The 14,165-nt window shown below is 37.8% G+C and overlaps 2 protein-coding genes across 5 annotated transcripts; both read right to left on the minus strand.

The window, feature by feature from the left end:
• Window positions 1-4,827: 4,827 nt before the first annotated feature.
• Window positions 4,828-8,165, minus strand: LOC125204969 (putative late blight resistance protein homolog R1B-16). Of its 3 annotated transcripts, XM_048103746.2 has the most exons (3): window positions 7,740-8,165; window positions 7,376-7,647; window positions 6,598-7,143 (listed from the first exon to the last, which is right to left on the minus strand). In XM_048103746.2, the coding sequence occupies exons 1-3, from the start codon at window positions 8,017-8,019 to the stop codon at window positions 7,051-7,053; spliced, it is 645 nt and encodes a 214-aa protein (XP_047959703.1). In that variant the 5' UTR covers window positions 8,020-8,165; the 3' UTR covers window positions 6,598-7,050. The 3 variants fall into 3 exon arrangements, with proteins under 3 accessions (XP_088916216.1, XP_047959703.1, XP_047959702.1); XM_089060090.1 differs by lacking the exon at window positions 7,740-8,165 and having other exon boundaries at window positions 4,828-7,143; window positions 7,376-7,515; XM_048103745.2 differs by having other exon boundaries at window positions 6,598-7,647; window positions 7,740-8,164.
• A 2,328-nt stretch (window positions 8,166-10,493) lies between these two features.
• Window positions 10,494-13,758, minus strand: LOC125204967 (putative late blight resistance protein homolog R1B-16). Of its 2 annotated transcripts, none has more exons than XM_048103741.2 (3): window positions 13,363-13,758; window positions 10,957-13,256; window positions 10,494-10,702 (listed from the first exon to the last, which is right to left on the minus strand). In XM_048103741.2, the coding sequence occupies exons 1-2, from the start codon at window positions 13,670-13,672 to the stop codon at window positions 10,966-10,968; spliced, it is 2,601 nt and encodes an 866-aa protein (XP_047959698.2). In that variant the 5' UTR covers window positions 13,673-13,758; the 3' UTR covers window positions 10,494-10,702; window positions 10,957-10,965. The 2 variants fall into 2 exon arrangements, with proteins under 2 accessions (XP_047959698.2, XP_047959697.2); XM_048103740.2 differs by having other exon boundaries at window positions 10,494-10,797.
• Window positions 13,759-14,165: the final 407 nt, after the last annotated feature.

Below are 14,165 nucleotides of genomic sequence, written 5' to 3' on the forward strand. Positions count from 1 at the left end.
AGTAAAGACCCATCTACAACCTACAGTCTTGGCTCCATCTGGTTTTAAGCACACTTCTCATGTCTTGTTTTTTATCAGGGCCCGCATCTCTACTAACATTGCCTCCCTCCAGTGGGCAATTTTCATAGCTTCTTCTGCCGTTCGAGGCAGCTCTTCTTCTTCATAAAGAGCAGCTTCAAAGGCCCTGGCCATTTCAGTCAAGTTTGCTTTCGCCAGATTTGCCATAGGGTACCGACTCCTTGAACCGATTCTTTCCGGACTGTATCTTTTAGGAGGCACCCCACGGGTGATTCTATTTGGCATGATATACCGCCCAGTATCACCATCAATTGCTGCATTTTCCGCTTCTTCTGCACCAGGTTGGTTAGAGCTAATAACTGTATCATGTGAGCTAGATTCAGGAATTACCTCAGATATCACTGAAGGAGGATGTTCAGGCAATGGTGACCGAGGAGGCTCCACAGCGGACTTGATCTGCTCGGCGATGACACTAGCTTGCTCTGTTGGCTCCACTTCAGAGTTACCTAATTGTGGCGCAACCCAATGGAGGGGTCGAACACTCTCCCCCTGACTTGGAACACTCTCCCCCTGACCCCGAATGTGGTTGTGATAGAAATACTCACTTTCTAAGAAGTTACAGCTCATGGTTGTAATAATCTTCCTAGAAGACGGATGGTAACACCTATACCCTTTCTGATTTAACCCATATCCCATAAAGACGCATTTAATAACACATGCAGAGAATTTACTTCTTTCATGCTTGGGAACATGGACGTAAACAGAGCAACCAAAGATTTTCAGAGGAATAGTAAGGGGTTCAAGAATATTTGTTGAGGCTGAAAGGATTTGCAAAGGAGTTTTCATACCTAAGATTTTTGTAGGTAGACGATTTATTAAATAAACTGCAGTGGCTACCGCTTCTGGCCAAAGAAATTTTGGAACATTTGAGTCAAAAAACAAAGCCCGAGTCATTTCCAAAATCAGTCTATTTTTTCGTTCTGCTACTCCATTTTGTTCGGGAGTATAGGGGCAAGTCGTTTGATAAACCAATCCTTTACTTCGGAAAAAAATTGTCATCTCCTTATTAACAAATTCTCTACCATTATCAGACCTAAGAATTTTGATAGAGATTTGAAACTGGGTCTGAATCATAGTAAAAAAGACGGTAAATTTTTCGAAAACCTCATATTTATTTTTCAAAAAATATACCCATGTTAATCTAGTGCAATCAGCAACAAAAATAAAAAAATACTTTAAACCATGATCACCAGAAATGGGCGCTGGGCCCACACATCAGCATGTACTAAGGAAAAAATATCCTTAACTCGAGTATCACTAGATTTAAAGGATTGTCTATGGTTTTTGGCTAAAACACACGACTCACAAGTAATATTCTCAAACTTCGAAAACTTAGGAAACAAAATTTTTAAATAACCCGATGATGGATGCCCCATTCGACGGTGCCACAACCAAGCTTCTCTATCAGTAGATCCGTGAGCAAGCATTGCGGTGCCACCTTGTTGAGTAATCTCATCCACATAGTAAAGGCCTTGACGCTCAGTGCCACGCCCAATTATCCTCCTCGTCCTGATATCCTGTAATACACAAAAATTTGGGTGCATCAATAGAGTACAGTTTAGCTCTTTAGTAACATGGCTAATGGACATGAGTTTATGAGACAATTTTGGCACATAAAGGCAATTGGAGAGTTTTAAGGTGGGAGAAATCTCAATGGTCCCACTCCCACTAACAACAGTCAATTCCCCATCTGCAGTCTTGCAGTCTGTATCGAACTCTTTGTAGCCTCAGTAAATGCAGAAAAATCATTTTTATCATACGACATTGTATCTGTGGCTCCACAATCAAATATCCATCCACTTTCCTTTGTGTCAGTTTTACTCTGGGCCATACATGCTATTGAGATTTTTTCTAAGGGTGCAAAACGGTTTGGGCTTAAAAAAGATTTTGGAGGCAATATAGGGGTAGTTATTCGGATTTTATGAGGCTGGGGACCTATTTGCAAAATTCTAGGACTATTATGCATAGAATTAATAATGCAGGGACTAGCCTCATAATTTTTCACATAATGGAGTCTTTTTTCTAACACTTGCAAATTTGAAGGATCATGCAGCAACTTCACATTATTAAATTGGGGATTAGGGGAGCCAATCCCTAATCCACCGTTACCTCCGATCCCCCTCCGTTCGGCGAATGCAGCTTCTCCAATCCGCTGGTCCGACTCGCCGCCTCGCCTGCCGCCACCCTGCTGTTGAGTGGTGTCACCCGATCTCCCTCGGGTATTGGCAGCCTCTCGGTTGCCGGCCGTGTCATGGAATAAGCCACCACCTCCTTCTCCGATTCCAACGGCGAGTCGTGCTTTCGCCTTTTGCCCTTCATCCCACCATTCTGGGAACCCGACTATAAGGAAGCAATTTTCCTTGGTGTGTCTCGTTCGTTGACAGTTGGTACACCACAGTTTGGATTTGTCAGGTTTGAGCCGTCTGCCGACAATCGCGATCTTCATTAGTTTCTTCCAAAGTGGGTAATTTTTCCTGTTGAGTCTAACTACTAAAGTAACAGTTTTACTCATCTTTAACCTCGAATCGTGGAGGTTTGGTTTCTCTTCGTCGTCTGACATTCTGTGATGCAGGTTTGGTTGAAGCCTTTTGGCCAGATTTTGGTATTTTCTGGCTAGGATGAATTCTTTTCTGAGCTGTTTTAGGATGGAATCCATGGATTTCTATCAATTACTATCCTAATTTATATAGGATTTATCTAGATAGAATTTAAACTATCTAAATCCATAAAATAAGGATAAAAATTCAACTAATCCATAATTTAATTAAAAAATTAAATTTTAGATAATCCAATTAAATTGATATATTCAAAACTAATTCTAAATCATATCTTGAAAATATCTCCAAAATTAGTTCGATTAGGGAACCCTAACTAATTTCGAAAAATTCTCCAAATTAGTTCCTAGAATTCGGGAAAACCCTAACTAACATTGGAAATTTCGACACAGTCAAATGAGTGCGGAAACTGCCGCTGACGGGCTCCCACTCAGTCTGCCGCCTGGGCTGCTTGGCAACCTGCCCAGCCCGATATTGCTGCATCTGTTGTGTCGTCGTCGGCGCTGTCTCGCCGGATTGCTGCTGCTGCGCAGCCACCGTTTTAGGGCTGCTGCTGCCATGATTGACCCAAACAGTCATTGCTGCTGTCACGATTCTAGGCCAAGCAGCGAACTCCACGTCGCGATTCACGTTGCTAATTCCATTCTCACGCACCACATGTAATTTGCACGATTTGATTCGTCAAAACAAAGCCAAACAAATACGTAAGTAATTACACTAAATAATTACACAAAGTAACCATTACATATACATAATCATAATGTCTGGTAATCATTACAAAGACATAATAATTACGTATTGGGGAGAAAAAATTCAATATTTTACAGCCAACAACTCTCGGCTTCGAAAGTCCAGACGTGAATTTCTCTCGCGGCGTTGATCTTTTCGACCGTTCTTCGTCATTCATTGTTCATTCAATCATAATAAAAGAACAAACACACTAACAAAGAATAACAAGCATTCAAGCAATTCACGTAACATGAAATTAATCCACGTAATCAGAGCCAAAAATTGACTCTGATACCAATTGTTGGGGATTGGTGCCCCTTGCACAGCGAAAGACATGCATACGCAAATAAATCAGATCTACAGATCTATTTGAACGATTATGGGATTAATTATCTACATGTTAAACAGATCAAATTGCATTCAAGAACACAAATAAATCATGTTTAAGGAATTAAAACCCTAATTCATAATTTCCTACGGTTTAGAATTACCGATCTGATTCTCCAAAGAATCGTCGATTGCTTGCGCCTTCTCCACGAGAGAACTGAAAAAAATCACGTTCAATCTGGAGAGAGGAACGATTAAAATGAATTAATTAATTTGTCTTCTCCCTAATCTCCTTTATATATAGAGTTATGATGGGTCAGATTAGGGATCGATGAAGGTTGGACTTGGGCCAAACCTGTTGAACTTTTACTAATTAAAACCCAATTTAATATAAGTTCAAACAGAATATTATTATCATCCACCATAGTATAATAATATTGACTGTCCGTTCAATCCCAAATTACGAGTAATTTGGGCTTACCTCTTTAATTTATTATTTCCCGTGTTTAAGATATAAATATCCATTAATTAATTAATATCTTTTTCCAAGAGTTGTCTAGTTCAAAATCTTTATTTATTATTGTGGAATAAATTCCAACCGGCCGGGTTTCTGAATAATAAAACCTTTTTCAAACACCTCTTGAGGATATTATCAAACTGGACTCACCCAGTTTATCAAACCTTCATTGCAATAACAATACTAGCACCTCTAGACATTTATCACCACTACCCAAAATATCAGGATTCTTGGATTGCAAAAAATCCGCACCGTTTGATAAATCAAATTAGTGCATAACCAATATCGTATGCTCAATGTGATATCAACAATGATTAAGAAATAACAATTACCGAGACCTCATCTTTCAGTAAATAGCAAGGTAAGGAAACATGCGGACTGACACTGCAACCTTTCACGATAGGTAGCCAAAGCCTATCTAGGTTGTGAAACTCTATTTCTCATCTACAAAGGACCGACTGTGTCACCTTCTGTGAACATCGTTCACGACCAGTCTACTATGCAGAAGAATTAGACTTATTTGCTTCTTATACATTTAAATATTTGAGAAACATCTTATAAATGCACAAGCAAACACCAATGCGATAAAATTACTTCTTCTCGACTTGGGTTAAAAGTGGATTGTAGAATTTATTGTATACAAGCAATTCTATCCGTGCAACATGCTAGAAATATGTTTTTCAGTATACCAATCCTAACAACAATATCCTAGCTGGGCATCTGCTGCAGAGCCTCCACAAGTGGTATGTTAATCTGCACTTTCCTGAAAATGTCCTAGAATCTTGCAAACTGTTCCTCCTTCTTCTTCTTTTGCACGATCTGAGGGAAAATGTATTTTGACTACTGCAGGCTTAGGTGGGGAAGAAACCTCAGCAGGAACTACCGGTGGTAGCTCAGGATCCTCCTTCTCTGTCTCTAATTCTACCTCTGGTTCAAATTCTACTTCCTTCTCTTTTTCAACTGTAGTCTCGGGCATAGAAGGGCCATCATAGCTTTTGCCACTCCTAAGGTGGATTGCCTTGCAATATTTGGGATTCACAGTTGGTTGCCATGGAAATTGGCCGGGAATATGCAATGTGCTCACAGATTGAGCTATCTGACTCATTTGATTGTCCATACTCTTCATGTGTGTACTCAAGTCTTGCACCTCTGCCTCTACCTTTTTCAGCCTCTTATCAGAGTCGGCCATTATATCCCCTGTTTGTTTCATAAATGTCATCAAGACATCGTTGATCTCAACCTTCTTTGGCTCCTTAATCTCGCCATTTGACACTTGGAACCCCGGAGGTGGCTGCAGGGCATTGTTGGGATTCCCATAGGACAAGTTGGGATGTTCCACATTGTTATTCTCCTCGTTATTCTCAATGTTGTTTTCAAAATTGTTGTTCTCCTCGTCCGCCATTAGAATTGGAGACCGCGGCTCGTACTGTATGAGAGATGGAAGTGGAGATGGACTGGGTGACGGAGTTCTCTGGATAGGAGAAGGTAGACGCCTATGACCGGATAAAAATACCCGAATCCTTTGGTTTAACCTTCCCTATGCGTTCCTCTTCTTGTTGAATGTTTCGATCTCAAGATCGATTGGCTCTAAAGGTGGACCTTTAGAACGCGTGTGCATACAACCCGCCCAAGGAAACACAAAGATTAGAGAACTCAAAAATAAAAATAAAAATAAATCAAATAAAATCTAGATTAGTAATCTCTATTATTATCACGATATTAAGCTATATTGACACAAAATTATCCCCGACAACGGCGCCAAAAACTTGACTCAACTTATTTTAACACAAATAATACCCGCAAGTGTACGGGGCTAGTGTAGCAATTAGCAAGCAAGAGTATCGTATCCCACAGAGACAAGATTGTATCAAATCAAGTACCATGAACAAAGTTCGATTACTATCTAGACAATTCAAGAGAAATGGTTTTGTTCTAATACTACTATAAGCATATAACAATGAAAAAGAAATTAAAAGTGACAAGAGAAAATAAACACAAGCGAAAAGATACCACAAAGAGGAGAGTAGAGTTTTGGATCCAACTACAATGGAATTGTATTGTGATTGATTCAACCACTTTGATTACCCATTTTATGTTTCTAGGATTACTAGGAATGTCGCTAGTCTAGGTTGAGTCCCCTCGCGAGTGTACTCACTCCTTTGATTAACCATTAATATTGAAGTCTCCTAATATGTTTAGATTAACTCCATAGAACAAAAGACCCAAGTGCACACTAAGGTTCCCCTCTCTCGAGTGTAGATTATCAAAGTGATGCTCGCTCTTTACTAGATTGGTATCTCTCGATTACAACTATAAAGGTAAACAAACTCAATTGGTAGCTAAGCAATTGAATTGAAAAGGCACAAGAATGAACAAAGAAATCACAAGAGCTAAGCAATCAAAAGAAGTCCTTGAATTAATCACAAATATCCATTGTAGTCTTCACCAAAACTCCACAATAAAATTAGCTACTCATGTTCTTCATGAAAACCAAAACAATGGATTCAATCAAATACATTAAAGAAAGCAAATAAATACTCCTGTGGAATGATTCTACGGATTAGAGACTCCAATCTCTCGATTTGTAGTCTTCAATCTTCAAATCTTTCTTCAAGGTGTTCTTGGGGAAGTGTGGAATCTGTTGGAGGCGATGGAATGTTGCATTATAAAACCTAGATTCCCTTTTTCTTCTCTTCTTCGAAAATCGTGTAAACAGCGAAAAACGCTCACTGATTAGACGGACCCGGCTGGGTGGATTAATGAACTGAAAACACCCGGTCGGGTGACACTTTTAGGCCCCTCGCTGGACTGCGAATTAGTACCCGGCCGGGTATAGTTTTGTCTCTATAAATCCACCCGGCCGGGTGATATTTTCTGTCTCCTTGCTGCCCTCTTAGCTTCCCCAATCGATTTTTCACCTTCTTTATCCGTTTTTGCCTAAAACACTCAACAAACAATAAAACCCCAAATGATAGAATAAATGACTAGGATTAGATAATCAGAGTGAAAACTCGGCATTTAGTACTTCAACAAGCCAATTAAACCGATGAAAACATGAGTTTGTCACTACTTGAGCAAGAACTTGTCTAAGAATTTCTTTTGCATCATACTCTTGGGAAATTGTAGACCATGCACAAACACCAAAAGATTCCGTGACAAGTGGACTTACATAGATATTCCGAGCAAGAGTGGTCTTGCCTATCCCACCCATTCTAACGATCGGGAGAATTTGGCGAGCGGATCCTCCTCCGGTGATCTTGTCCAGCATCTGAGCCAAGACATCATCAAAACCAATCATGGTGACATTCTTAGCAGTGGAAGTAGATCTAGACGAGCCTGCAGGAGTAACAGATTTCATGATGTGAGGCTGATCTTGGACTACCATGTTCTCATCAATCTCAATCTTGATCAAATTCATGCTTTCTATCACCTTCTGTAGACCTGTTGAATACAAATGACTTTATTAGAAAATTGTGGCAACTTGAAAACCAAAACAATGATTTATGTATAAGGCTTCAGGCAATCAACAAGACCTTGATAGAATTCAGGTGAGCTTATGTGTTGTACATCAATTTCTGACTGAGCATGAATTTGATCGACAATATAGGACTCGATCACATCTTCAGCAGCGTAAGCTGCTTCAGCAATGCGACTCTCCCAGATATCTTCCTCTTCGGTGTAACCAACATGGGGAGAATAGCTTTCAAGAAAATGTTGCAGGGATGTAACTGCTTGAGTGAGAGATTCAACCTGTTTCTGGTGGATGGAAATTGGTGGGTTTGGATGTGTTTGAATTTGATCTATAATATGCATTACAGAACAGAAACAAGAGCTCCATATGCAGCCAATTCAGATCCTTTTTTTTCTTGTTTTGAGAGAACTGGAATGGGTTTTGAAAGACTAGGTGAAGAAGACTTTGAGTATATGTGTGGTTCCAATTTGTAGCAAGCTGTTCACAACACCAATTTGAAATAGATGAGCACCAAACATATTATAAATAGGAAATTATATTAATTCATAAGGATAAAGTTGAGAATATTCGTTGTTTTTCTGGCCGATTTTTAAAAAGATTGGAATGGAATATGTCAGATTTTGATCAAAATTCCAACCATGGCATAAGCTCAAAGCCCAAAGGTATATTTTGGCATATTGAGGGCCCAATAAAGGCCCAAACAGGTCACCTTAACTTTATCATTTGGACTTTTTACTAAATAAATAAATATAGCATTTAACAAGTACTACTATTTAATTAAGAAAATCAATTTTAATCCCCTCAAAAAATAAAAACCAATCTGTATTATCAAATTTGACTTATTAATAAATCAGTTATATATGATTTTAAGTGTTGTTGTGTTCTCTGAATGACTTTGGACTTAGTTTGACGACTGAAGATTGAAGCAATTCACATTTACTAAAACTAAGACCATTTTTGTGCCATAGAACTAATTTAACTAACTTATTTTCATCAATAGTATTCAAGTTTTTTTTTTTTTTTTTTTATATTGGAAAAATGTATTATTGCGTATTAGTATATCCTAATTTTTTGTACTCCCTTCATCCCTTAATAATTGTCCATTTTGGTTCCGGCACAAATAATGCAAATAAAAGTAGGTTGAAAAAGTTAATAGAATATGAGTCACACTTTTATACTCCCTCTGTCCTATGTTATCCTTACACTATTTATAGTTTAAGTTAGAATTAAATCAATTAATGCATTTAATTAATATGTTAGTAGTTTAAGTTAATAGCTCATTTATTAAGTGATGTCTCATTACACTTAAAATTCTAATTTAATTACATTAAAAAATTAATCCCAAATTTACGGCTTAAAATAAAAAGTGCGAGTAACATGGGACAAAGGGAGTATAATTTGATAATAAAATGTGAGTGAAACGAGTGAGTATAATGTGAAGCAAACATAGAATGTTAGTGGAATGATATTGGAAAACTGTAGTTTGACTATACTTACACAGTTACATAATTAGATGTGTTGGCTGAAGATTGATGGCTGCAGCCGTCAAATAGTCAACTATACAATTTTCGGCGTTTATCAATTTCCATTATCATAATTTTAATTTACTCGAACATTGACATTGTGAGTTGTGATGAGAAGGGAGTTAGATGATGGTGCAGGATCAAGGTGGAGAATTGTGAGTTGTGCTCCGTCGAGATCAAGCTAAGGAGAAAGAGCAAGAGAGCCGTTGAACTCAGGGGAAGGATCAAGAAGTGAGGAGCTGGAAATAGCCGTTGGGAAGAGGCGGTTATAACTGACTTTTGCTTCAAGGAGTTAGTATTTTCTTCATTCTTGTATCCACACTTCACACGCACCTATATATGCTTGTACTTCAATTTGTAGAGCATAGAACACATACACATCATCACACACCAAAATCTGATAGTTGAGCCCTACTTGTGATTAGCCATGGGCGTTTCAGTTTAGAGAGTGTGAGACACGATCAATAAACTCTATTAAACCTTCTCCGTGGACGTAGGCAATTCATTGCCGAACCACGTAAGTTCTTGTGTGTTTTAGTTTCTTGTTCAACCACCGTGAGTGAGTGTGTGAGATCGGCGGCGCAACCACAACAGACATGCTGAGAATGAATTGCTAAATTTAAAAGTTTAGGGTGAATTGATAAAATCATTAATCAGAGGATTCGGCCATTAACCCAACAATTACAGTGACATCTAACCAATCTACTCCCTCCGTCCCGCTTAAGATGACACATTTTTCTTTTTAGTTTGTCCCAACTAAGATGACACATTTCCTTTTCTGGTAACTTTCTCTCTCCAATTAATACACTCAACCACTTTTTCTGACTCCTATTAAAATATTCATCTTTCTTTATCTCTCTACTTTAATACTTACACCCACCTTCTCTCTCTCCAATTAAACACTTTAACCAATAACTCATAAAATCTCGTGCCGACTAAGCAATGTGTCATCTTAGCCGGGACGGAGGGAGTATGACAAAAGATTCAAATCAATTTATTTGTCGTTTCATTGTGCCTAGCAAAGAATATGGATATATTCTAGAAAAAGGGAAAATAAGAGAAGAAATGGTAATAATCGAATTTCAACTTTATGTCGCTAAACTTCAATTCAACATAATATTAAACATCAAAGAGAGGGAATCATAGAAACATGAAATAAATTGGCAACCTTTGTGATCGGTTGCAATTGAAGCAATCATAGAGAAAATGATATATTTTTGCAGAAGTATGATAAATAAACACATTATTCTAAGACTATTAGAATAAAGAAATTTCAGCTTGAAAACACCATCAACACAATAAATCAATCCACAAAATCAAAGTAAGTTGCAGAAATGTTGTCAATCTAGAAATGAATACAATGCTTGGAGTCTTGGATGGTAAAGACAATAGTACTAAGTAAAAAAAAAATAGCAAACAAACACAACTTGGATCATATTATCCTTTTTTTTAGACATGCATCTTCTCCTTCTATAACCAGACCTGATATGTAGAGCAATTTCTGCAAAGATATTTTGGTAATTACTTCAAAATTGGGTAACCTTCATCTAAATAAGTTGAGCAACCAATATGCTTCTATAATGGGCCAGTGTTGATCTGATTCAAATATGATAAAGGATAACAGAAAAATGTATTAAGAGCATTATTTTGTAGATTATTTTGTTAGAGTCTATATGAAGCGAGGACTATCATTAAGTTAAAAAAAAAGCTTGATAATTAAAATAAATCATTAAGGAAAGAAGGATGAAATGTTACCTAACAAAATCATCTTCTAATAATGATGTCAAGGTCTTCATTGCCGAGTTCATGTTGCTCCTCCTTTATTATTTTGACTGAATCCACCACTGAATCACTGTAATCTTCCACCTTAATTGAGTGAAGTGTTGGTATGTCTCCGATGCATGAAGGAATCTCTCTTAACCTTGGTAGATAACAAAGATGAAGGTGCTCAAGGCGTGGAAAGTGGGTGCTGTCTGTGATCCAACACTCTACATCACATAGCTCAATCATCAAGAACTTGAGATTCGAGAATTGGTCTTCCTCTGTTTCCCACTCAGACCCAACAAATGAATCTTCATGCAGCTCGAGAACTTGAAGATGGGGCAACACACCTATTTTTGTCTTCATGTCTTCCCAAGGTAGATAGGTTTTTTCCAGTATCAAAATCTTGAGGGAATGCGGGAAGCTGACTTGCCGTATGATGTGGGTGTGCTGTGAAGAACACCGCAGCTGAAGATGTTCAAGTTTGTGGAGGAAACAAACATTGTTGAGATGGTAGTAATTATCTTCTTCTTCTGAGGAGTCTTCTCCTAAGGTGTTCACTTTTCTTTCATAGCATAGCCCCAATTGCTTGATATTGGGAATTCTTTTGAGCACCCCCTCCCCAAACTTGAGATTGGACACCGTAAGAAGTGTGTCTAGGTTTTTCAACACCATATCCTCTTTGTCAGTGAAAGAATCGGGGAGACAATATGCACCATCGAGTCTCCCTTCAAGGGTTACGACAAACCTAAGTTGAGGCATCTTCCAAATCTCACAAACGAAATCCATACCGACATTATCTAATATCAGTGTCTGTAAATTCCAGAAAAAATAGACCGAAGAAGGTAATGGAAGCTCCTTAACATCTATGGCAAGAATACGCAAGTTAACTAGCCCACGGAGAATCTCCTCATAATAATCATGACTATCTTCTTCCTCTGAGTATTTCTTTAAAATAACTACCCTCAACAATCTAAAACTATATGATAAACTCTTTATATAATCCACATATAAAGTTCGGAGAAGGGGCACCGATTCCAAGGATTGAAGGAGTGGAGTTGGATACTCTCTTACACTTGACCTGCCTATGACACGACGTTGAGAATTTATGTCTTCTGGAATGCTCCGCTCTTCTAACACCCATAAAAACTTCAATTTTTTTGCTTCTCTCAAACATATATCCCTCAACAGGTCATGCATTTTGAATGATATTAGTTTCCCGTAATAGCGAGTTTCAACTATAAGCATATTTCTATCAATAAGTTCTTCTACATACTCTTCTGCTGCCTCTTCCACACTTTTCCCATTAATTAATTTTACAAATCCCTCGGCAATAGAGGATAAGATGAACTCATTGTTCGAAATCACTTCATCTTCAAAATATTTTCCCATAAAGAGAAAACATGGTTTTAAATGAATTGGCAAGTTATTATAACTCATGTATAGTACTTGCAAGCAACTCTCATCCTTATCCAAATTCACAATTGAACTTATATTTTTTTCAAACAGTCCCCAACTTTCTTTTGTTCGTTCAGACTTTGATAAGAGTCCCCCTATCACAGCAACTGACAATGGAAGTCCCTTACAACCTTCCACAATCTTTTTCCCAACATCCTCCAACTCAAGAGGGCAAGCTTCTTCCCCGAACACAGTTTTGCAAAATAGGTCCCAACTAGCATACTTATCCAAAAATTTCAGATCAAGACCACTGGAGTAGTTAAATTGAGATGCTAAGTTTGATAGCCTTGTTGTCACTACTATTCTACTCCCATTTTTATTATCCGGGAAAAATCTCCTAACTCCATCCCATGACTCAATATTCCACATATCGTCTAGTACGATAAAATACTTCCTTCCATACAAATATTTGTACAAATGATCTCCTAACTCGTCCACACTTATATCACCACTCTTCCCCATGCCTACTTGAGCAAGAACTTGTCTAAGAATTTCTTTTGCATCATACTCTTGGGAAATTGTAGACCATGCACAAACACCAAAAGATTCCGTGACAAGTGGACTTACATAGATATTCCGAGCAAGAGTGGTCTTGCCTATCCCACCCATTCCAACGATCGGGATAATTTGGCGATTGGGTCCTCCTCCAGTGATCTTGTCCAGCATTTGCAACAAGACATCATCAAAACCAATCATGGTGACATTCTTAGCAGTGGAAGCAGTTCTAGACGAGCCTGCAGTAACGGATTTCATTATGTGAAGCTGATCTTGAAGTACCGCCTTCTCATCAATCTCAATCTTGATCAAATTCATGTCTTCTATCACCTTCTGCAGACCTGTTGAAAACAAATTACTTTATTAGAAATTTCTGGATTTTGTAGCAAGCAACTTGAAAACCAAAATCAGGATTTTATGTATAAGGCTTCAGGCAATCAATAAGACCTTCATAGAATTCCATGGAGCTGATATTTTCTACATCATTTCTTGCTCGGACATGAATTTGATCGACAATATAGGACTCGATCACATCTTCAGCAGCGTAAGCTGCTTCAGCAATGCGACTCTCCCAGATATCTTCCTCTTTGGTGTAGCCAACATGGGGAGAATAGCTTTCAAGAAAATGTTGCAGGGATGTAACGGCTTGAATGAGAGATTCAAGCTGTTTTTGGTGGATGGAAATTGGAGGATGTGGATGAGTTTGAAGTTGATCTATAATATGCATAACAGAAAGTAAAGCTCCATAGGCAGCCATTTCACTCAATCTCAATTCACAGACAGACACTAGCAAGATGAAATGAAGGCTATGTTTGCAGAGGAAAGAAACAAACAACTAGTTTTTGATGAATAATAGTATTGGAGATTAGTCTGTCTTAGTTTAAGTTATTAAATTTTTTGTCTAACAACCAATTGATAGATTCTATTCCAAAATTGGATGTCAAATGAATTTCCAATAATTAAGGCAAGTTGAGTACAAACTAATCATTGTTCAATAAGAAAGAATTAATCAGCCCCTTCAAAAAAAGATGATGTAAATTACTTAGACGGCTTTAATGAATTTTGTTTCTCGTGCCATTTTTATAATCCGAAAATATCTGAAATTATGCAAAAACTAGTGTTGTTAAAACTTGTTAACATCAAAGTATTGTGTTTTGTATAAGGGTTAGTGGCCCTCTGAAAGAAAAATAACCCACATGAATTTAAATCATTGATTAAATGAATCTAATCAAGGTTGTTAAGTTTAAACA

Source organism: Salvia hispanica, chromosome 6 (assembly GCF_029641045.1).
Source record: "Salvia hispanica isolate PSC_SH4W2 chromosome 6, Shi_PSC_v1, whole genome shotgun sequence".
Lineage (NCBI taxonomy): Eukaryota > Viridiplantae > Streptophyta > Magnoliopsida > Lamiales > Lamiaceae > Salvia > Salvia hispanica.

Excerpts from the sequence above, each read along its gene's own strand:
- LOC125204969 (XM_048103745.2), bottom strand. The coding sequence starts at position 8,019 with ATGCATATTATAGATCAAATTCAAACACATCCAAACCCACCAATTTCC. Across the intron at positions 7,648-7,739 it reads CTCACCTGAATTCTATCAAG|GTCTACAGAAGGTGATAGAA; the intron begins GTCTTGTTGATT and ends TGTATTCAACAG.
- LOC125204967 (XM_048103741.2), bottom strand. The coding sequence starts at position 13,672 with ATGGCTGCCTATGGAGCTTTACTTTCTGTTATGCATATTATAGATCAA. Across the intron at positions 13,257-13,362 it reads CTCCATGGAATTCTATGAAG|GTCTGCAGAAGGTGATAGAA; the intron begins GTCTTATTGATT and ends TGTTTTCAACAG.